Below are 22,867 nucleotides of genomic sequence, written 5' to 3'. Positions count from 1 at the left end.
GTCTTGAACCCATGAACTGCAAGATGGTGACCTGAGCTGAAGTCGGACAATTAACCAACTGAGCCACCCAGGTGCCCCTATTTTATTTTATTCTATTTTATTTTATTTTATTTTATTTTATTTTATATTTGAGAGAGAGCACGTGTGCACTGGAGCAGGGGAGGGGCAGAAAGAGAGAGGGGGACAGAGGATCTGAGGAGGGCTCTGTGCCCACAGCAGAGAACCCAACCGGAGGCTGGAGCCCTTGAACCATGAGACCGTGCCCTGAGCCGAAGTGGAAGGCTTAGCCGACTGAGCCACCCAGGTGCCCCTGAAAACACAATCGTTTTTTGAAAAGTCAACTTAGCACATCAAGAAATGGAGGTGTAAGCTTGTTATTTGGCATCATGGGGTTAAACTGGAAGCAATAAATGCAGAAAAGACCAGAAGTGGTTAAGAGCAGGCCTGAAGCCGGAGGAAGGGAAGGTGGACTTCTCTGTTTTTCAGTGCACCCCCTTCCATGTTGCTGAAATCATCCCCCACCCCCCGCCCCCAAGCACCACGCCCGCCACGTCCTTATGTTATTCTTCTAACTAAAAGGAAGGAAAGGCAACCAGGTCAGCGTGGCTGCTCCGGAGGATGGTTGCCCGACGTGATGTATAGGACGTTTTCAGAAATTCATTTCGTAATGAGCCCGAGGACGCGTCTTTCCCCCCATCAGTCCCTCGGTCTGTGGATGGCTAATAATCACCCCTAGGGTGACCCGCGTTTCCGCACCAAGTCTACGCTTGCGTTGCGTTTCCAAACGGTGACAATGCTGATACTCCTCACTCACATGAATAAGTGATCAGGTAAAGACGTTGTGGGCACAGCCTGTGGCTCAAGCCCCGAGCTCCTTTTGAAGTCCCAAACCCCACAGCGAACACACCTCGGGAGCTCAGAAGTGGCCGCGCCACCTTAGGGGGAGGCGGGAGGGAGCCTGGCTGGCCCTCGGGGGCACTGGGAACGCGCTCAAGGAGCCAGCTTTACCTCTGCCCGGGCTCTGTCCTCTCCCTCCCCCTAGAGGTGCGGCCCCCGCTCCGGACGGCCCTTCCGGGGCGGCCTTTCTCAGCCCCGGCTGCTTGCCAGAATCTACTGGAAGCTTTCGGAAGATGCCCTCCGGGCCGCCCCAGGCCCGCTAACTGACCCGGCCCGGCGCCGGTCTCTAAGGCGCCCACTCCCTGGCGCCGGCGGCCGCGTCCCCATTGCTCCGGCCGGGACGCCGAGGCGTCGAGGGGCGGGGCCTGCAGCGGCTCCGCGGCCAAAGATCCTTCACCCCTCTTCCCCCCGCAGTGTACCACTGGGCGGAGATGCGGGCCAAGATGCGCCTCATGGGCTTCAGGGCGGAAGCCGTCAAGCCGCTCAATGAGGACGCGGCCGCCGAGCTGGGCGCCGAGCTGCTGGGTGAGGCCACCGTCTTCCTCGTGGCCGGCGGCTGCCTGGTGCTGGAGTACTGGCGCCACCAGGCGCACCAGCGTCGCAAGAGGAGCGAGCGGCAGGCCGCCTGGGAGGCGATGCGGGACGAGGTGGGCCACCTGGCGCTGGCGCTGGAGGCCCTGCAGGAGCAGGTGCGCGCGGCGCCTGCGCAGAGCGCGCTGGAGGAGCTGCAGGCGCAGATGCGAGAGGTGCGCGCCGGGCTCTGCGCCCGGGACCCGCCGTCCGCCCCCCGAGCGACGCCCGAGGAATAGGGGACTGTAGGGCCCCGGTCTTCGATGTGGCTGTTGTCGGGGCTGTGACGACTCTGACATGGCCTTCTGTCCACACGGTCCGTTGAGGAACCTGCCCAGCTGATTCCACCTGGTCCCTTTCGGGGCGGAAGGGAGGCTGGACTGGGGCTGATCCAGCCAGGCTTTTTTGGTCGGCCGCCTCCCTACTAACCTGGCCGCCTCCCTACTAACCTGGCCGGAGGTACCTTCCACAGGGACTCTGTTCCAACAGGAGTCCCTTTGTCCTATCCTCCCCCCACCCCCCCCCGCCATCTCTCTCCCCCACCCCCCACCTCCAGGCCCAGTCCACGGGTTTAATACTCTGTAATGGAAAGAGATCGTGTCCCATTGGATCCCACCCACCCGCTACTAGGTGGGCCGGCGGGACACATGGACCGAGCCAGCTCATTCTGTCACACTTCCACTTATCTGAGTAGGGTCCCCCCCCCCCCCCCCATCCATTTCACCAGAACGCCCTTTCCCCCTTCTTCATTGGTGCAGACCGTTGTAAAGAAAATGCAAGCTCCCAGTGGGTTTACAGACCCGGTCACTTTCCATCTACCTCACTTTGGAGGGGACAGAGAAGGATGGGTCTTGGAGGGCCTTCTGCCCAGTGAGTCACCCTGTGGCTCCTGCCTTCAGTCCACCAACCACTCGTACCTCAGCAGGTCACCCCCTCAAGTGGATCATTCCAACAGATACCCCCCACTTTAGTCTGCGGCATAACCCATGGTACAGGGTCTCCCCACCGCCTGTGGTCTGTTCCAACAGGACTTGGTCCTCTGGGACAGAAAAATTGGTCCTGCCTGGGGATGGGCCATTCTGTGTCGGTCTAAGGCTCTGTGTACCTGAAGTTCTGGACCTCCTGTTGTCCTTTTCCACTGTCCTTCCCTGCTAGCCCTTCATAGGGACCCACCCAGTCCCCTGCTACATGGGTCACTTGTCACATCCCATCCAAGCCTGCTCTCAAGTACTCAGGGATTCCTTCTTCCTTCTTGCCTTTAGACTGATCGCCCAGCCCACCCTCACCCTCCTTCACGCAGTGGGACCACCTGCCCCTCAGCTCTGAAGTCCCCCACCCCCATCCGAATGGAATATTCCAACCAGGCAGGGTTTTCTACCCCACCTACCCCCTGCCAACCCATTGAACCACTGAAGGGGGTGTGTGTGAGCTCTGTGACTTCCGAGTTCTATTTTTTTTCAAGACTGTAAATATTTTATAATTAAAGGAGCTCTGGGGTAAAGAAGTCATCTTTAAGAATGTGTCAGAGAACCATGACGTACATCTACAAAATGGGTACAAGGCTCACTGAAATTAGGAGAGAAGCTGGGAGGAGTCCCACAGGAAGGGCAGAGTCATCCCGTAAGCCCTTTCCCAGATGGGGAAACTGAGGCCCAGGGGTAGCCAAGGGACTTGCCCGATGCCACACAGTCAGTGAAGGACCATGCTTAGCTTTCTCTACGGTACGGAACTGTTTGGTGCAGGGGGGAAAGGAATGAGGAGGCAGCCCAGAAGAGGCTTGGGGACAGGAGGAGGCTGAGAGGGTATCGAGACCACCCAGGCTGCAGGAGCCCCGTGGGAACCGGAACAGGTGCAGGGTGGGAAGGAGGAAGAGGAGGGGAAGGGAGTTTGCTGGGGGAGGGGCACATCCCCGTCTTCATCAGAGCGGCCCTTCAAATCACTCCAGAAACCTTAGCATTTATAAAAACTGGCAGATTTATTCCGTAGGGGCCAATTTTTCAAGAAGCTAAAGGTGAAGGTGGGAGAGGGGAGGTTTCCTCCCCTTTTCCTTTCTCCCTCCTTTTATTTTCCCCAGGGGGTAAAAATGGCCTGGCCCCCAAAACCTACCCAAATAAAAAAACAAAACAAAACAAAACAAAACTGAGGTTCCAAAAAGTTACAGCATCTTAATTCCTCATAGAAAAGGGGAAGGAGCCAAAGGGAAGGGAGTTCCCTGGGGTGGGGGGTGGAGGTGCCCCCAGCCTGGTGGGACACCCCCCCCCTTAAATAGCTGCCCCAAATGGGACAAGCCTGGGGCACAGCATTTAAAAACTCCCCATACCCCATTTTATCAAAACCAAAGAGAAAAAAATTTCCCTTTCCCCCCAAAAAACCTAAATATATATATATATTTTTTTTTTTCTTAAAAAAAAAAACAAAAATTCGAAGGCATTAAGCGTTAAAGTGAATCTAGAACAAGGGAATGTGAGATTCCCTCCTTCCTCCCCCCTTACTGTGGGGTTCATTGGTACATCCCCAGCGGAGGAACCAGCCCCAAGGAGAGGGGAAGGACCAAAGGGAGCAAAGGGTGGGGGCCTCCCCAGCCAATCAGCAGCCAGTATGGGTGTGGGCACGTTGCCAAGGAAGCCACACCCCCTTGGAATTTTCCAAGTAGGATGGGGAGCGGGGACGACGCATTCCTGTGTAGTCTTCAGCCAATTCCAAGTCAAGTTGAGGCAGGGAAAGCAGGGTGACAGGCGGGGTGTGCAGAAAGGACATACGGGATTTTCGGGAGCCCTGTGGTCAGGGGGAACCCCGCTTCCTCAGCTCCTGGACAAATGCTGGAAGGAAACAAGGGGCAGAGGTCAGGGGCGGAGCCTCTTCCCCCTTCCCTTCCAGAACAGGGCTCTCTGCAAGGGATGCCTCCAAAATAGACATTTCAAATTTAAAAAACCGCCTCACCTTCAATGATTTCCTCTTTCACTTTCTGCAGTTCCATCCTCACCTCTTCCAGAAGCTCCTGGAAATAATGGGGTGTAACCAGTCAGGAAGGGTACCTGGACTTGTAGAAATGAATCCTCCCTTTCTTAATGACTGAAGGGCCCGAGGAATAAGGTTCAAGGACCACACCCACACCCACACCCACACCCACACCCCACCCACACACACACACACACACACACACACACACACACACAATGACATCACTGATAAAGCCATAGAGTGACTGGAGAATTCTAGGGGAAAATTCTGGATCCTTGGAGCCAGATGAAAAGTACTGGAGGACATCCAGTACCGGGGTTGGCAAATACATTCCAGTCTCCTGCCAATTCCAGTTGGTGACGGATGGCTGGGGCTGGTGTGCTGGAAAGGACTCTGGGTACTCCTCAGGAAGGAGCGCAGTGATAGATTAGTAAGGTCTGTCCGGGCACTGGCAGAGGAGGCTGTGGTTCCAGTGTCCTCCCGACCTGATTGAATCCCTCCATGTCTCGGATTGGAAAACGGAGGCTTCAGAGGCTTTATCATGGAATCACAGGGCAGGCCAGCGGCAGCGTTTGGACCCAGATCTCCTGTCTTCCCGTGGCCCCTTTCTAGCCCCCGATTCTCACCCCTGGCCCCTCCCCTGAGCTACCTGTTTCACTCTCTCCAGGTCTGACTCATCACTGGAGCTGGGCGTAGAGGGGTGGGCCTCAGAAGTGGTCACAGAAGAAGAAGACTTCATCCTAGGCGAGTCGGTGTGGTTTGGAATAGAAATGAGGTTAGAGAGGGGGTCCGTCTCCCCTGCTTCCCCTTCCAAGGGTCACATGGTGTTCCTTCCTACAAAGTGGGCAAATCCGACTATTTCCGGGGGGATGGGGCCCCAGCATTGATGGCCCACCTTGGCAAGGTTGTGCTGTTCTTTTCCCAGGGTCTCCGCACAGATTCTGGGGGAAAGACAATGAACCGGGAAGATCAGGGGCAAGGAAGGTCCTGCCTCAATCTCCACCCCCTAGCTTCATCAGCCCCTGTTCAAAGAAACGTCTCCGGAGACCACAATCCCCAGCAGTGTTGGCACAGACTCCCCCATGGAGGGGAGGGGGCGGGAGGGGCGTTCCGGGTGAGAACAGGGCATCCTGACACATAGCTCCTGTGGCCGGACCGGCTCACTCACCACTCTGGGCTGGGACTCTAGCCTCTGGCTCCTCCTGCTGGTGGGAAATAAAACTGTCATGAGACGGGCGGCTCGTTCTCCTCCTCCAGCTTCAAACCCCGCCCATTCCTAGCACACCCCCACCGCCCTCCCCAGTATCCCTACCCGAATGGTACAGCCTAAGGTGCACGTGGCAGGAAGAGCCCCTAACTCACATTGGCAGATTCATCCTTGGGGGGTTTCTCCCCAACTTGTGTGGCTTTCCTTCTGCAGGAGGGACAGGCAAAAACAGATGGCTTCAGCCCTCCCTCAGCCACTCGGTAGTTCTTAACCAGAGTTCTAGAAAGGTGGATTCTAAGGCGTAGAGTTCTGGAATTCTCTAAAACTTGAGTTTTAGAAGTTAAAGAGAGCGCTGTTCTCCAGCTGGGGTGCGGGCCTTACACTGCTCCCATCTGGGAAGCACAACGCGCTAAGGGTGGAGGGCTCTCTGTCTTCCGCTGCTTGGGATTCTAGGAATCTGAGTGTCCAACATGCCCAGGCAGGATCTCCTAAGGGGAGACCTCCTGAGGTCCTAGAATTCTGGGTTTTAGAACATTCTAGAGGCTACCTGGGTGGTTGCAAACCTCAGCCATCTCAGGAGAATGGAATCTCCAGCATGAGATCCCAAACCTGGCTGTCAAAGAGGGAACTTTCACCCAAAGAAACAAACGCATTGGGAATCTGAGCCCTCCCCCAACCCGGCCCTACTGAACTGGAATCTCCAGGTGATGACTGCTGGTCTCGGGACGCCTTCCCAGAGCTTTCCAAGGCACTGACTGCTCCAGGCTCCAGGCTCAGGCTCACCTCCGGGCCAGCATGGCGTTCATTTCTTCCATCAGCCCCCCGCCCGTGCTCCGGCCGCTGTCTGCTTTGGGGGCTGAGGGCCCCCCTGAGGCCTCCTCCTGCTGGAGAAATTACAAAGAGGAAGGGGCTTTATGCGCAGGCCTCTTGCCACCCCCCCCCCAGCCCTCCTGTGACAGCCCCCCACCCCCCCCTCCCCCAGGCAACTCTGGCCTCATTCCATTATCCCATCAGGGCCCCATCACCCCACATCCTGCGGGACCTGGCCCCCTCACCTTGCTGACTTTCCTGAGTTTGGCTCCGGCAATGGCGGCCGCAAGGCCGGGGGCCCCAGTTCCGCCACCACTGGGGCCTTGTGCTGTGGGGAGAGGGGGCGCAGGGGGCGGGCCTCCCCCTGCTCCATGCCCTGCGGCCGAGACCCCTGAGGGGGACACCCCAGGAGGTGGGGGGGGACCCGGAGGAGGGGGAGGTCCTGGAGGGGGGGGCGGCCCCCCAGCTGGAGGAGCAGGTGGGCCTCCTGAAAGAAACAGAGAAAGAGGGTGCTAAGAGAGAAGCCTCGTCCCTCGCTGTCCAGCTGGCCCACCCCCCTCCTCTGGGGAGTCCCACCTCCACGTCCCCCCAAGGCCACCACCAAGCACTCACCTGCATTGGAGACCCGGCGCTCCATGTGCTCCGGCGGGCCCGGGGGCTGCCTGAGAAGGGGCGACAGAGCTGCTATCACTCGGGGTCCCCGAGGATGGCCAGCAACCTCCCGGCTTCTCTCTCAGGTCTCCAGTGGGGGGGGCTGACTGCCTTCCTCCCCTGGGGGCCCAGGAAAGAGTTGGGGGGAAGGGCAGGGACAGGGAGACCAAGAGGCGAGGCTTCTAGTCATCAGACCGTCAAGAACGTTTGAATCGCAAAATGCCCAAGATCTTTTAAAACGACTGACTTGTGGACTCTGGGAATGTGGGGACCAGGATTTGACGGGGTCAGAACGTGCTGCAACTCTGGGTGTGGGAACTGCTCGAACTCTCCAGGAGGTGGGGTTTTCTGAAAGCCCTTCATTCTTAGCCCCCTGGGAGTAGGAACACTGGGGAAACAAAGTTGGAGAGTGCCGGACTCTGGGAGTCAGGGGTTCTGGAACATCCTAGAACGCTGGTAGTGGTAAGGCTCCCCACCCAGGGGCTGGCCCCACCTTTTCTGCTGTTCCACCTCCTCTGGGGCAGGACCGTTCTGGACAGACCAGGTGGAAGGTGCTGCTGGTGGTGGCGGTGGCGGAGGCCCCCCTCCTGGAAGGTGAGAGTGGAAAGGGTGGTGAGTCAACCCTGGAACTCGGCCCCACCCAGCAGCTCTCTCGCTCAGCTCTCCCAGGAATCTCGCCCGGAGGCTCTCGCTTCCTTCTTCCTCCAGGACCCCGACCCTCGGGCTCGGGTGTGGGTTAAAGGTCCCCCCACCAGCCTCCCTTGACAGAACTGGTTCGAGCCGGGTGCTCTGATGATGCCCAGCGAGGGCAGCGATGCCCATGGGGCCGTCACCTACCCCGTGTCTTGCGGACCAGAGTTTGCATGAACCCCGCCAATTCGGGCTGATTCCAGCGTCCAGGTTTTTAACCACCGTCACCGCCACTCAGACCCCAGCCCGAGAATGCCTTTCCCAGAAAGGTCGAGAGCCTCCTCCTCACCCGCCTCCAAGCCTCTGGTTCCCACAACCTGAACCACCCACCATCTTTTTCTGTGCCCCCAGACGGGCAACCCCTTCCCCCGCTGGCACTGAGGTTGCCCCGGGAAGCGAACCCCTCTGCCATCGGGGTATCTGAAGTGCCACGGTGGCCACCCCGGACGCCGGTCTCCTCAAGCCCTACTCCTCAGAGTATTGTCTGTGCACTGGCAGCCCCATATTCACCGGGGCGCTTACTACAAATGCAGGGGCACAGGCCCCACCCCAGCTGAACTGGAACCCGCGTCTACCTACACGCCTGGGGCGGGGGGGGCGGGGGGGGGGAGAGCAGGTCCACGTTTCACACTGATCGGAGGTCTTTTTCTTCATAGCGATGCCAGAAAACCGATGACGTATCACTACAATGGGCACCTAGTGAAAGGGCACAGGGAGCCTTCTGGGGCCTGGAAGTATCTCCGTCTTGATCGGGGAGGCGGTCACCTGGGAGTCGCGCGTTTTACACATGGGTGCACATGGGGCACAGAGGGGCCTGTGCAAAATCCTCACCGTAGAATCTCCACGGTAGCGGTGAGTTAGCAATGAATGAGAATGGGGCTAATTTGGGGCGCCTGGGGGGCTCAGTCGGTTGAGCATCTGACTTCAGCGCAGGGCGTGATCTCACGGTGTGTGGGTTCGAGCCCCGGGTGGGGCTCTGTGTGGACAGTTCGGAGCCTGGCGCCTGCTTCTGATTCTGTGCCTCCCTCTCTCTCTCTCTCTGCCCCTCCCCGGCTTGTGCGCGCTCGCCCTCTCAACAATAAATAAATAAACATTTAAAAAATGGGGCTAATTTGAGAGCGGTAAAGTGGCAGGGCTCAGCGGTCCCCTCTGCCCAGTTTCGAACCTTCCAATGCCTCGAGGGCGCTGGCCATGCCCGCGGCGAACTGTGCTGCGTCCTCCTTGCTCCCGAAGTTGAGGCCCCAGACCTGGCGAGCGTCGCGCCACTGGTGGAAGCTGGGGGTGGCCTGGTTATACTTGATACCCCGGACGATGGCACAGTTGATGACCACCTTGGCAGGAGGGGAAAGGCGGGTGAGGATGGTGGGGGCAGCGGTGGGGGGCAGAGCCCGCACAGGAAGAGGGAGAGGGAGGCGGAGGCTTCACCTGCTGGTCTGGCTGCATCTTCCAGCCGACAACCCGGAAGGAGTTGGCCGTGGGGTTGTGGTAGATCTGGACGCGGCTGAAAGCCTGGGGCCCCGTGCCTGCCGGCAGCCATCGCTTGTTGGTGTCATCGTAAAGCATCACGGTGGCCCAGCTGGAGCAGATCACGGTCTCACTGCGGGGTGCGGGGGGGAAGGAAGGAGAAGGGCAGGTTAGCACAGCCGAGCACGGGCCCCACCCTCCACGGGCTGGTCACCTCCATCGGGGTCTCCCGGGGAGATTTGGAGATTCACGGCGTATGAGGGGGAGACAGGCCTGCAGGGAGACCGAGGCAGAGACTGAGAGAGAGAAGCAGACAGGTGGGACAGAGACAGACTGAGTGGAAGGGAGACAGACAAAGAGGCCAACTGGGAATGTGAGGGAGAGGAAGAGTCAGACGGATAGACGGCAAGAGACAAATGTACTGACGGATGTGGGGAGACGGGTGAGGGAGGGAGAGCCAGAGACAGAGAGACAGGCGGAGGGAACAAATGGGAAGACAGGGGCTGGGGAAAGAGACAGACAAGCACCTAGTGAGTGAGGAGAGACAGGCAGACAGTCCGAGACAGACGGACGGAGATTCAGGGGAGCGGGTAAGAGTTGGACACGGGGGCTCAGGAGAAGCAGGACAGGGGGGACCCGGCAGGAGCTCTGCACAGCACTGGGGACCAGCCCCCGCCCGGTGCTCTCAGACTCGGTTTCCCTGTCTCTGCCAGGGTGCTTGACCACCCCCCTTCCCCCACCGCCCTCACTCCCCGGCTCAGGTCAGGGGAGGAAGCGGAGGCTCAGGGAGGGGAAGGGTGAGGTCTGCAGTGGGCGGAACATGGACGCTAGATCCCAGGCTCTTCCGCCCCATCCATCCGGCCCCGGGCACCAGCCGCCATCAGCAGACGCTCCCTGTTCTCTCAAGCCTATGTCTTGGGCAGTGATCCAGACAGGCCCGGCCCCACCCTCTAGGGCAGTAGACAGTCCTGTCCAGGGACAGTGCCAGCCCCAAGGCCAGGCTTGGGGTGCTCAGAAGGAGCACCCGCCCTGGCCTGGGGGTTAGGGACGACTTCCTGGAGGAAGTGACATCTGACTCAGCTTTGGCAGGGAGGAGTCAGGACACCGGTTCTGAGTTCAGGATCTGATATTCAGAGACGTGGGTTCAAATGCTCCCTGAGACGCCTACTCCATGTGACTCAGGCCAGCACCTTCCCACCCAGGTACTCATCTTCCTTGCCTGCAAACTGGGGAGATGACAGTCCCCACCTCCCGGGGCAGTGGGAGGAGTAAACGAGTCTGGGCACAGACAGCCCTTGGCAGAGTGCCCGGCACGTACTGAGTGCTTAGTAACTGTCAGCATCCCTTTCACGACACCCTGAACGGACACCCCTGGGGAGTCAGACGGCCACATCTCCCCGGAGCCCCCATCAGTCCTGGAGAGGTTCCATGCCCCCTCCCCCAGTGAGGGAACTCAGGCTCCCAGACGGGAAGTGACTTGCCCAAGGTCACACACAGACCAGAGGGAAGCACTGGTCCCCACCCCGCCCCACCCCACCCCCAGCAGACTTTTTCCTGAAAAGAGGAAGTTGGTGGTCAGGGGTTTCCGGGGAGATAAATTATACTTGGCAATGGTTCTGCCTCTGCCAGGGCTGGGGGCTGGGGCGTGACGCTGACGTTGTAAAAGACAGGGCAGGGAAAGCCCCTCAGCAGGCCCAGGCCCCGGTTCCTAGGCCAGGAAGCTGAGCCCCCCGTTCCCCCTCGCACGTTTATGTAATCACAGCGCCTCCCTCCCATCAGGCACTAGAGCCGGTCAGGCACTCTAAGCCCTTTGCAAAGGGACACCCATTTTATGCCCACGGCAGCCCGCCAAGACGGGCACTATTTTATCTTCATTTTGCAAGTGAGGACTATAAATGGAGGCCCAGAGAGGTGGAGTGACTTGGCCTCGATCACACAGCTGGTAAGCAGCAGAGCAAGGACTTGAACCCCCGCCACCTGGCTCTCAAGCCCGCAGTCGTAGCCACCGGGGAGACTGCGTGGGCCCCACCCAAATATCAGGTGCTGTTTCCAGACAAGTGCGGCCTCGGGGACTGTTTCTGGCTCCCGCTGCCCCTGGCAGAGCAGGGTTAAGGCCTCGCCCACACCTGCCACCCACACCCAGGGCAGACTCTGGCCAGGCGCCCGGGGCTATGGTTGCCACTCCACCCTGCCTGCACTTTGCTCTCCCAAGCAGCCTTGCCCTGCTGAGTCTCTGGCCCGGCTGGAGAAGCGGGGAGTTGACCCTCTCCAGGCCACAGCGTCCCCGTGAACAGCAGAAGGATCTTATAGAAACACAAGTCGCAAGTCGGATCGTGGCCCTTCTCTTCTCGGAAGCTCCCGCGGCTCCCGCAGAATAAAAGCCAACTTCTCTCTGTGGCCTGTCTGGTCCGTGTTCATCTCTGAGCTCATCCCTTCCCTCCCTCAAGCTCGCTGTTCCGGCCCCACTGCTCTGTTCCAGCCCTGCAGTCGTCAGGCCCTCCTTCAACACGCCAGACACATTCCTGCCTCGGCCCCGTGCACTTCCTCATCCTGGGTTCTCGCCTCCTTCAGGTCTCCCCTTAGGATGTCACCTCTTCCGGGAAGCCCTCCTCAACTACTCCATCTGGAAAAACTCCTCCCTCTCATCCCATGTTCCCTGTTTCTCAGCAGGGATCCTTCCTGACAGATCCCTGCACCGCTGTGTCCTCACAACCTATGTACCTGGCACGTAATGGACACGCAACGGTTGCCACATTCGCCAAGTAGTGGTTAATCGTTAAAGGGAAAACTCTTAACGAAGGCGCCCACCTTTATGGGTTAGCCTGCGTCCCCGACACTGTTGTAGGTACAGAGCCCCAATTTGCCCAATGAACCTTGGGATGTGGGCTCTGGTGCTTTACCCGTGTTTTACAGATGAAGCACTATGGGCACAGAGGGGTAAAGACACTTGTCCCAGGTCATTTGGCAAGTTAAGCGGAGGGGCTCCTGTCTGTACCCTAGTCTACCCAAGTTCTTAGTCTCATTTAAAGAGGAAACAGCTAAGCTGAATTTTTGAAGAGGCAAGGTATAAAGTGGTGCATATCAGAGGTTTAAAAAAAAAAAGGTGAGAGGATATAAATACATCTGCACACAGGGTGGTGAGGTGATATAGGCAGGGGCTGCTTCTCAGGAGACTAACCACGGCCGGAGGGCCCCTGGGGGCCTGAGGAAGGATGGAGGAAATGGACGTTTAGGACGGTTTACCCTTTTGAATTGCTTATTTCTTTTTTCTTTTTCAACCCTGGGCTGGTGTCACCTATAAGATGCTGCTTCGTTACTCAAGTTCAAAAAATAAAACTGTAAACCAGGCAAAAAAAAAAAAAAAAAAAGGTGGAATGGAAAATCCCACAGCCCGGGCAGCAGGGAGTGAGTTTGAAACGGGGTCCGCCTGATTCCCCCAGTCTCCCGGGGTCTCGCACCCTTGGTTTGACACGAGAGAGCCTTAAATCCCAGCCAGCCCAGGACCTATACCTTCCCATAAGTCCCTACATTCTGGAAAGTGCTAACATGTGGTGGATGACAAAGGGCTCAAGTCACCCCCGTGCTATGTGGCTTCACCTCTCTGAGTTGCAGTTTCCAGCCCTGGAAACCGTAACTCACCGGGTTTTCTCTAAGGATTCAAAGAGATAAGAAGAGCCCTGAACTCAGGACCTGGGACTTGGTACTGGCTGAACAAGGGAGTCAGAACAGGAGCAAGAGGGCTCCCCGTCACTGAAGGCAATCACGCATAGTCACTCTGGTTTACTCAAGCCTTCCCGATTAGAGGCTTGCCCTTCCCTCCCCTGCTTCATTCCCCCCTCAAGATTCACCCCACAGCCTCCTTAAACCATAAAACTTGGAATCCAGTCGCCCCAGGCGCATACCACCTTTCCAAACCACAAACCTTGGAAGCCATCCTGGATGAGGAACCAGGCCTTTGGGCTTGTGTGGATTCTTTCTAGTCCCTCCTCCCCGAAAAGCCTCAGTTTCCCATAAATGAACAGGAAGAAAGGGTTCTTTTTGCTTCTCTGCATTATCTTAAGTGTTCATACAGCAAAATCACGTTACTTGTATATATTTTTTTTTAAGAGCATTAAAAGCCCTGAGAAGGCCCTGAGTTCAAATCCAAAGTTGCCTACTTCCACAGACTTTAATAAGTGATTTACTTAAACTCTCTGTGCCTCGGTTTTCCCATGGAGGGGGGCAGTCATAATACAGTGCCTGGCACTGAGTAGATGTCTGATCAAATGGTCTCATTATTTAAAAAAAAAAAAAAATTAATGGTAATAATTACCATAACTGGAAGAAGAAAGAAATGGACCCAAATACTTGAGTCCCTTCTGCCCCGAGACTCTCAGACCTCTGCCCCCTTTCTCTGCCTTCCCAGGATTCCAGCTGAGTCTCGGATACGGCAGACACTCAACAAATATTTGTCAAACTGGGAGAAAAAGAACTATATCTTGTAATTTTCTATTTTTTAAAAGATTTTTAAATGTTTTTTTTTTTTTAATTATTATTATTTTTTTATTTTTGAGACAGAGAGAGACAGAGCATGAGCAGGGGAGGGGTAGAGAGAGAGAGACACAGAATCTGAAGCAGGCACCAGGCTCTGAGCTGTCAGCACAGAGCCCGACGGGGGCTGGAACTCAGACTGTGAGATCCTGACCTGAGCCGAAGTCGGACGCCCAACCGACTGAGCCACCCAGGAGCCCCGTAATTTTCCATTTTAACATCCTCTCTTCCGACTGCCCCCAAGACTCTCCCCAGCCAAACCAGACAGAAATCAGAAGATCCCAGTCCCCTCCCTTCCATCTACCCTATCAACTTCTGATGGATCTCGGGCCAGGCCTTCCTCTCCATGAGCCTCAGTTTCCCCAGCTGCCCTCAGGCAGAGGCACGGGTCTTTTTGAATGCTAGCGGTCCTGGGAGAGGGGGCACGGCCCAGGAAGTTGGGTGTGGCCATCAGCAGGGAAGACCACCCCCCCCCCCCCAGGTGGGACACGCTTTAGTTCAACTTCTGCCCCCACCCCCCAGGAGGTGGGAGGTTTGGCCGCATCCAACAGTAGGGGGGGGCCTGTGGGAGGACCAAGGCCTCTGGGACTGGGGGAGGGGGGTGGGAGGCCGGCCCAGACGCTGCTCCTGCCCTTTTACGGTCTCACAGTGAGTGAGGCAGCACTAACTCGGACATCCGCCATCCGCCTTCCACGGGCCTGGGACCGGAAACGCGAGGGGGGGGGGGCAAGGGGCGGGGCTGGGGGGGGGGCAGTGGGAGAGGAGAGTCCCCCGGGAAGAGGGTGAGGGAAGAGAGCCTGGCTCCCGAAAGAAGCCCCCTCTCCAGGGCAGACCTGGAAGAGACGTTGCTACAATGGGGGTAGGCAGGAGACCTTGAGGGTGTCTGTGGGTTTCCCCCTTGCTCCAAATTTTCCTACAAGCACTTTCACATGCGGAGGGGACTCTCTAACGGTCACCAACAGGAATGCCACTCTTAATGTCAGAGGGCAGGGGCATGGGGAACGTGAGGGAAGTGGGAGGACGTGGGCACCAGGGGGTTAATCCCCAGTCGTCCCAGGGGCCTCCCCCCTGAAGCCGGGGGCTTTGGGGGCAGGAAGTCCCCTAGAGAGTGGAGGAAGGGAGATAGTATTGTCAGGCTCAGGCCCCAAGGGAGAGATTATGGGGGGCCGGGGGAGGGGAGAATGGGGGGAGGGTCTACTCTGGTCCCCCAGCCCACACCGCCCCCGCCCTCAGGTGAGCCCAGGAGTTCTCAGGGAGGCCCAGGTAAGACAAAATCCCCAGGTCCTTTGGGCCCCCCACCCCCAGGATTCAATTCCTGGGAAGAGAGCTGGAGCTGTCTTGGAAGCCTGGGTCCCAGGGGGAGAGGGCTGTGACCTTGAGGCTTCACAGCGTGCCCCCTCCAACCCAACGGCTCCGGATGGCCAGGAAGGGGGGCGGTGGTGAGAGCAGGGGGAGGCGCGTGGTGGGGAAAGCAGCCGGCCCCCTGCGCTCCTTGCCCGCCCCCCCACACCAGCTGTCTCGACAGGTGAGTCAGGAAGACAAAGGCCCCTCTTCCCCCAGCTGCCGCGCCCCCTCCCTCCCCAGGACCGCGCAGGTGGGGGCGAGGGGCCGCCCTTCTGGCCCCGGGCCCGGGAGCCGCCCTCCGCGGGGAGCGCTCGGGCTCGGTCCTAGGCACAGCTTGCTTAGAGCTGAACGTGGGTGGGGAACGGCGGGGGTGGGGAGTCCCAACCAGACCCCTCGAGGCTGCGCCTGGGTCTGTGGGTTCGCCCGCACCAACCTCCACAGGAGGATGAGGGCCCCCCAAATTCGGGGGGGTGAAGCACCCCCGAAGTTAAGCGAGGTCCCACTGGAGGCTTTTTCTAGAGTCATGTAACGAGACCCCCCCCCCTCAAACCAAGGTCTACGTCTCGAATCTCTCTTCCAGGTTCCAGGGACCCCCAAAACCAGTCCCCCCCCAATCCCTTCTGGAGCCCCAGTTGAGATTGTGGGGGGTGGTCTGAGCCCTGCCTAAATCCTGGCCTCCACGCAGGGAGTATCTGCCAACTTGGAGGTTCTCTGAAAAAGTCTTTAAGAAATTCGGGAGTCCTCCGAGCGCCCCCAAATCTGAGGGCTCCCAGGAGAACCTCAGCGGCACCACCCCGAGCCTTAGGAGTCATGGCGAAGTGGTCAGTAACTGGAACTCGTCCAAGGGGGCTCGGCCTCAAATCCGAGGCCCCCAGTGCCCTGTCCCCAAATTCCAGCCCGGAGCAAGCTGGGGGAGGGGGACAAAGGCGGGGCGAGGAGCCCGCGCGGAGCGCGGAAGGGTTTGGAGGCAGTTCGAGGCTCACCTCATGGCTGCTCAGCGGGCGGGCGGCGCACCCACGGGTGGGTGCTCCCGGGGCGCCCCTGGCTCAAGGTTCAGGGGTTCGGGGCTGGCTCCAGGTTCTGCTCAGTCTCCCCCAGGGTCCCGCCCCATAGAGTCCGGCTTCCTGGGGGGAACGTGGACGGGACCGGGCCGGGTCCTCAGGCGCCTCCTCCCTCTGGAGGTTTGGTCGGGGGTCCCTGCGGCAGAAAGGGGGTGCGGCGTCCCGTCCCCGGCGCGCCCCCTCGGCCGGCGGCGGGTACAATGTTACTCTTACTACTGTACTTCTCTTCGCTACATTTCGTTCCAAAATTCCACTCCCCGCACCCACAATGCCCTGCGCCTTAAAGGGGCCGCGGACACCTCAAGGCAGTTTGAGGGGGGGGGTGAAGGGCGCTTAAAAGGGCAACGCGGAACCCTAGACTTCCGCTGTTTACCTCTTCCCCAACGTTACTGCATGGGGATGCATGCCGAGGGTCGCCCCCAAATTACGGGGGGAAGTTTGGTGGAGGGTAAGGGTTCCTTCCTGGATCCCTCGTTCTCTCCCACGATGGAAATTCCTAGGAGGATCTTAATGGGGACACAATTTCTTCTCACCCTCCCCTTCGACTTCTCCATTTCTTCACATTCTGCTTAATGGAGGGGGCGGGGGGAGCGATCTGGTTAATCCTAGATTCTCTCAAATTTTCTCCCTTAAAGGCTACCTTCAGACTCCCAAAGTTCCCTTCTCTGCCAATTTATGAAGGGTTCCTGCGGGGTGAACCCCTTCCCCAGCACAGACGGGGGCGATGGGCCTGGAGGGCCCCATCCCTCTCACCGCCCCCCGCCCGCCCCAGGAAGGTGAGGAGGAAGTGGGCCGAGGGGGCGCGGCCGGCCGCTGACTCACAGCAGCGGGGTGGGGGTGGGGGGGTGCGGCGCTGGACCTGGGTGGGGATAGGGCTCCCGGTTCCTGTGTGGATAAAGCCCCTGGCCCCCTCCCCACGCACGCCCCGCCGTGACTCAGTTTCGCCCGCAGAGGATGGCGGGATCATCCAGCAATCGGAGGGCGCGGAGGCAGGGGCACCCACCCTAGTGCTAGCTTCTGGGAACCCCCTCCCCCACGCGCCGGCTTGGGGCTCAGCCCCGACACCCTCCCAGGCTTCCGCAGCAGGTCCCGCAGGCCCCGCCCCACGTGACGCCGCTAGTGGTCACGCCCCTCCCGTAGAGCGCCACCTGGCCGGGGTGAGGTGCCTTAGGCGTGGGCAGGATGCCTGGGAAATCATCGGTTCAACGGTTACAAATGGGTAAACTGAGGCCTGGAGGTAAGGAATAAATCTGGCCCATAGCCGTCTTGCCTGAGCCCTCAGAGCCCACAGTGGTGTTTGGGTGCAAGGTATGAGTGTAAAACCAACGATTCTCGGGGCCCAGCCGACTAGATGAGGGAATCGGCTTTCCCAGCCTTTATGCTAGCCTGGTCCTCTCTACCCGGATGCTGTGCTGACCTCCTTCACCTCATCCTTCGAGGCCATGCTCTGACAGATTTCATCTCTGAAGAACTGAGTAATCTTCCCTTCTCTACCCCGCTCTGTGAGATCTTGAACGCTGATCCATCTAAGTTATAATTATTTCCCACTGTGTCTCCTAAGCTGCGAATTCTTTGGGGGCAGGGGTGGACTTGATCAGTTTCTGCCTCACTCAATCCAGCCAGGCCCAGCACAGCAGCTCAACACATATTGATCCAACAGAATGGGAACCCTCGTTCTGTGTGACCTAGGGCAAATTTTTTCTCCTCCTGAGTCTCAGCTTTCCCATCTGTGAAATGGGAGAGGTAGCGCTTCTGTGTGCCGCCTGCAAACTTTTCTATAAAGGTCCAAATAGCAAATAACATGCCTCATCTTGAAAATGCCAGGTTCCATCCTGTCTCTAGGCTTTTGCCCTGGCTACTCCTTCTGTCTCGGAACACTGTTCCCTGGGATATTTGCATGGCTGGCCTGTTGTCTGTCATGTCTCTCCTCATGCTCAGTTGCCCCCTTCTCAGAGATCTTCCCTGATCCCCCTGTCTAAAAACCCAGGTGGAAAATTGAGTGGCTATGGGGTAGGGTAGGGGACCGAGAAAGACTTTGCATTGTATACCATTTTGTACCCTGTGAATTTTGAACCAAGTGAACTTATGACCCATTCAAAAATTTAAAAACCAAAGTAGCCCCCCTCCCGCAGACATCTTATCACCTTGCCCTGTTTTATTTTCCTCGGGACACTTATCAGTGTCTGAGATGATATATCAATTCTCTTGTTCGCTGTCTTCCCACACACTAGTTGGTGGGTCCGTCAGGGGTGGGAATCTCAGTGGTTCTGCCTGGGTGATGGCTGTGAGCCGGGTCTTGCACACAGCAGGTACCCAATCCATATTTGCCAAATGAGAAGACAAATAATGTTGTTGTTGTTGTTGTTGTTGTTGTTTTCTACAAGAGAAACTTATTTTGAGTTATATAATTAAAATTTAATAATAAATACTCTCCCCAATCTCCCCCTAAAACAAATGAAAAATAGGAAAGGAAGAGGTTATTGAACTGTGCGATCTTTTTTGTTCTTACGTGTACTTATTTATTTATTTTTTAAACGTTTATTTTTATTTGTGAGACAGAGAGAGACAGAGCATGAACGGGGGGAGGGTCAGAGAGAGAGGAAGACACAGAATCCGAAGCAGATCCAGGCTCTGAACTGTCAGCACAGAGCCCGACGCGGGGCTCGAACTCACAGACCACGAGATCATGACCTGAGCCCAAGTCGGACGCTCAACCGACTGAGCCACCCGGGCGCCCCACTTATTATTATTTTTTTGAGAGAGACAGAAGAGTGTGTGCAAGTGGGGGAGGGGAAGAGGGGAGAGAGAGAGGGAGAGAGAGAGAACCCCGAGCACGCTCTGAGCTATCCACATAGAGCCCGATACAGGGCTGGATCCCATGAACTGCAAGATCATGACCTGAGCTGAGATCAAAAGCCTGACGCTTAACCAACTGAGCCACCCAAGCACCCTGAACTGTGTGACCACTCAAGGGTCCATTCAGCCCGAAAATACTTCAAAAACATTGGCTTTGGCGTGGTTTGGTTTTTCTTTTTTTGTTTTCAGATGGTGAGTGGAATTTCCCCTCTCATGAGACTTTCTGCGAGAGGGAAGTAGGAGAAGGGGAAATAAACATTCTGGGGTTCCTCCATCGGTTTGTCTTCCTTCCGCCGATCTGTGTAGCTGGGGAAGGGGAGTTTTCTTCCTTAGTGACCCTGAGGCCCCAAGTGGCAGAGGGTCCCCAGAGGGCAACAGCTGTCAGGCCTCCAAGTCCAAGGAAGAGTTTGAATGGGTGCCAGTGGGTTTTCTGGCCCCATTTGGGCCCTTCTGTAACACAAAAGGTGGGAAATGGCCAATAGGAACCTTTTCTTGGGTCTCTGTGTCTGCTCCCCTGTGCTCTTGTTTTCCTTTGAGGGACTGCCATTCCCCATCTCTCAATCCATCAGGTTTGGGTGGAGTGGACCTCAGCCTGTGGCGCTTGGGGTGGGCATGTGACCCCAGCCTGGCCAATCAGAGACACACTGACCGGTCGGCCATGTGGTCCAGTGTGGCCAGTGAGTTCTCAGCTCCCGGGAACCTGGGGTACTCCCTCCACTGGGGATGTTGGGCTCCTGGGCCAGGAGGCTAGTGCTGCAACTCTCTGCTACCGCATGCGGAAGTCCACGCAGAGCAAATAAAACTAAGAGATCGTTCCTGATAACGTTATCTGACAACTGGATGTAGTCATGCCTCGAACTCTTCAATTACTTGACCCATTAAGTTCCCTGTCTTGCATTCCCAGGTGGAATTGGGCTTCTGTCAATTACAACGCAAACAATGCTGACAAATAACATCCTTCTGCTGCTGGGAAACTATCAACAGTCCTGTCCCCGAACTGCCTTCTCCGCCGTGCAAAGGACTGCAGGCTTGAGCCCCAGCTCCCTCCATCCCATTGAAGTGGTGACTCCCACCCCCCCCCACCCCCGCCTTCGTTTATGTGGCTCCACCCACCACCTCTTGGGACAGCTCCAAATTCTTGTAGGCTACGTGGGACCAATTCACCACTTCTCTCCTCCGAGACCCAGACCATCCTCGGAGACATCCCAGTGGTTTCTGCAGCACACCCAGTCTTTGGGGTTGGTCATAAACATTCCTCGAATTTTTCTGCCTTACTTATGGATGAAGGGGGTGGTGTTTGGGATGATGCATGGGGCTTTACAGAGCAATGCAGGGGACACATTTGTTGGGAGGAGGAGCAGTCTTCTCTGCTTCTGCATCACCCCACCCCCGCCCCGCCCCGCCCCGCCCGTGCCCTGCCTCATCGTGTCTAGCACATTGCTTCAGGGCCAGGAGTGAGAATTTATTAACATATGAGGCAAGTCCCTTGTCTCCCCTGGCCTCAATTTCCCCAACACTAAAGGTAGGAGAGCTGCGTCACACGTTTCTAAGAGAAACATTCAAGAACAGAGGGTCCTTACCTGCCAGCGCCCTCCTGAGGCCTGGCAGAGCCGAGAATAAGCTTCAGCAATGACAGCGACCCTGGAGAGCAGAGAGAGACCCTCAGGTGGGGATCCTCCTTCCAGTACCCCATCCCCCCATTCCACCTCACCGCACCCCGACTCACTTGCAGTAGAGCCCTCCCCCAGGAGGTAAATCTGGGATGTCCTCTGAGGCCAGAGTCCGGAAAACCGTGTTCAGGCTGGGGGGCTCCTGAGCAGAGGAATACAGCTCTGAGAAGGAGGCAAGGATTATGGGAGTGTCCTTGCTTACCGGCCACCCCTCCCGCTATGCTTTTGGAGCCTGCTCACCAGAGACCCTGCGGCCCAGGGCTGCGTCCAGCGCTAGCTCCTTCCTGATTGCCTCCTCACAAGGCCTGGGGGCCCCGGGGAAGCAGACCAGGACGCAGGTCATGTTGTCCAAGCTGCCCTGGGGAAAGTGGAGAAAAGAGAGCCTGGTGGGACACGGTCGAATGCCCCAGCACGCCTCCACGCCCTTGGAAGCGGAGCCTCCCGACAATCTCAGCGTTCTAGTGCCCTCTTGCCCAATCTGGTTGGACACATTTCTCTCAAATCTTGCCCACCTGCCAGTCTAACCCAAGTCCTCTCCCCAGGACCAATCACCTAGACCACGCCCTCTCACTGTCCTAGCCAATCCCCATCAGAGAGCCACGCCCCTTCTCCGAAGCTCCTCCCACTCTGCTGTCTAGCTGCTCTTCCTTCTGGCACTAATCATACTTCAGGACCCAACTCCTAAATCCTAGGCAGTCCCATTCCAGAAGGCCACACCCTTTCTCTCACGTCCCTCCCACTTACATATCCTGCGTTACTGCTCTCCCATCTTGACTCAAGGCGGCCCTCAGTCTCCACCCTCTCCATATTTTGGTCCTGCCCACTCCGGCAGGCCACTCCCTTTAGTGGAGTCCTAAACTCTGGTTGAGGAAGCCTCTAAATCTCCCTCCCCCTTAGATCCTTTAACTTCTTCCCCTCAATGACTCCAAGCCCCGCCCCGAGGACCTTGCAGAGACACGTGTCCAATAGCTGCGCGCAGAGAAGTTCCGGGGCCAGGCCCAGGCAGAGGCGCGATGCCACCAGTCTCGCCAGGGCACCGCCAGACATCGCGTCCCACACACCGTCAGAGGCCAATAGCATGAACTCGTCCTCAGCCTGGCGAGCCAGGGCGGTCACCTCAGGCTCCGCGGAAACGAGCTGCAGCTCAGGAGGCCTTCCCGGAGCCTCTTTGTAAGCAAAGTCGCCCAGTGCCCGGGATACCGCCAGAGAGCCTTCGAGGCGCCGGCGGCGGATGGTGCCTCCCGCGTTGTGGATGCGCTCGCGTTCCCGAGGCCGGAGAGGCCGATGGTCCTCGGTGCTGAAGGCCACAGCGCCGGCGCGACTCAGCATCGCTCGGGAGTCACCACAGTGCGCCAGGTACAGAAAACGCGGGGAGACGAGCAACGCCACGGCGGTGGAGCCCCCCGGCTCGCCACGAGGCCAGAGCGCACGCAGGCGTGCGTCTGCGTTCAGGAAGGCTCGACGCAGCGCCCCGCGCACTCCCTCGGGCTCGTCGGGCGCGGTGCCCAGCGCCTCAAACACGTGGCCAGGCAGGTGGCGCGCGCCGAAGAGGGCGGCTCGCGCCCCGCCGTGGCCATCGAGGACCGCGAAGAAAGCCCAGCCTGGGGGTAGCCCGGGCAGAGCGAGCCAAGCGCAATGCGCGTCCTCCATGTGCGCGCGCCAGCCCTGCACAGCGCTCGCCCCAAAGCGCAGTCCCCAAGACGCGGCCGCACCCCCGTGTGGCCGCTGGAAGCATCGCGGCGCGTCCAGGAGCGACCGAGGCCCGTCGTGAGTCCTCCGTCCCTCCTCCTCCTCCTCTTCTGCCTCCTGTTCTTTGCGAGCTGACCAAAGGAGACATTCCAGCAGGCGGGCAAAGGCCGCCATCCTTCAGCCCTGGGATCAGGAAGCCTCCACCCTGCACCCGCCCCCCTTGGCCCCCCCGCCCCGCCACCACTCCATTAATCCCCTCCACTGTGAGATTTTAAACCACCTAAATCTCCTTCCTATGTCCTTGACCTGCACTCGAGTTACTAGAAGAGATTGGACTCCTGGGTGTCCTCTCTCCTGCACCTTCAAAGCGAAGGTTGGGATCTGGGTCACGGAAAATAATAAAAAAAATTAGCACTTACCACGTGCTACCACGATTTTGCATCCTCTCCGATTTAGTGAAGAGGAAA

General features: G+C 57.9%; 3 protein-coding genes and 1 long non-coding RNA gene across 11 annotated transcripts in view; 2 read left to right on the top strand and 2 right to left on the bottom strand.

Moving 5' to 3' along the window:
• OPA3 (outer mitochondrial membrane lipid metabolism regulator OPA3) overlaps positions 1-3,270 on the top strand; it is a 71,722-nt gene extending 68,452 nt beyond the window's left edge. Inside the window, exon 2 of the mRNA XM_047834526.1 lies at positions 1,312-3,270. Coding sequence (XP_047690482.1) covers positions 1,312-1,706 — 395 coding nt within the window. The 3' untranslated portion in view covers positions 1,707-3,270. The remainder of the gene's footprint in view (positions 1-1,311) is intronic.
• A 153-nt stretch (positions 3,271-3,423) lies between these two features.
• On the bottom strand, positions 3,424-16,514 carry VASP (vasodilator stimulated phosphoprotein). Of its 4 annotated transcripts, none has more exons than XM_047834513.1 (13): positions 16,108-16,514; positions 9,212-9,383; positions 8,952-9,117; positions 7,590-7,683; positions 7,058-7,107; positions 6,691-6,932; positions 6,419-6,519; positions 5,791-5,842; positions 5,597-5,633; positions 5,324-5,369; positions 5,078-5,168; positions 4,408-4,465; positions 3,424-4,286 (listed from the first exon to the last, which is right to left on the bottom strand). In XM_047834513.1, the coding sequence occupies exons 1-13, from the start codon at positions 16,110-16,112 to the stop codon at positions 4,249-4,251; spliced, it is 1,152 nt and encodes a 383-aa protein (XP_047690469.1). In that variant the 5' UTR covers positions 16,113-16,514; the 3' UTR covers positions 3,424-4,248. The 4 variants fall into 4 exon arrangements, with proteins under 4 accessions (XP_047690469.1, XP_047690471.1, XP_047690470.1 ...); XM_047834515.1 differs by having other exon boundaries at positions 5,597-5,630; XM_047834514.1 differs by having other exon boundaries at positions 6,419-6,516.
• Positions 14,541-20,315, top strand: LOC125152504 (uncharacterized). Of its 5 annotated transcripts, XR_007147222.1 has the most exons (4): positions 14,543-14,639; positions 15,014-15,043; positions 16,821-16,961; positions 19,946-20,315. It is a non-coding gene; the product is annotated as an uncharacterized LOC125152504 (long non-coding RNA). The 5 variants fall into 5 exon arrangements; XR_007147221.1 differs by lacking the exon at positions 15,014-15,043 and having other exon boundaries at positions 14,541-14,639; XR_007147220.1 differs by lacking the exon at positions 14,543-14,639 and having other exon boundaries at positions 14,908-15,043.
• On the bottom strand, positions 18,910-22,803 carry PPM1N (protein phosphatase, Mg2+/Mn2+ dependent 1N (putative)). The gene is made up of 5 exons (XM_047834512.1): positions 21,657-22,803; positions 20,952-21,069; positions 20,768-20,873; positions 20,622-20,682; positions 18,910-19,491 (listed from the first exon to the last, which is right to left on the bottom strand). The coding sequence occupies exons 1-5, from the start codon at positions 22,572-22,574 to the stop codon at positions 19,423-19,425; spliced, it is 1,272 nt and encodes a 423-aa protein (XP_047690468.1). The 5' UTR covers positions 22,575-22,803; the 3' UTR covers positions 18,910-19,422.
• Positions 22,804-22,867: the final 64 nt, after the last annotated feature.

Source organism: Prionailurus viverrinus, chromosome E2 (assembly GCF_022837055.1).
Source record: "Prionailurus viverrinus isolate Anna chromosome E2, UM_Priviv_1.0, whole genome shotgun sequence".
Lineage (NCBI taxonomy): Eukaryota > Metazoa > Chordata > Mammalia > Carnivora > Felidae > Prionailurus > Prionailurus viverrinus.
This window is presented reverse-complemented; position numbering and strand designations above follow the sequence as displayed.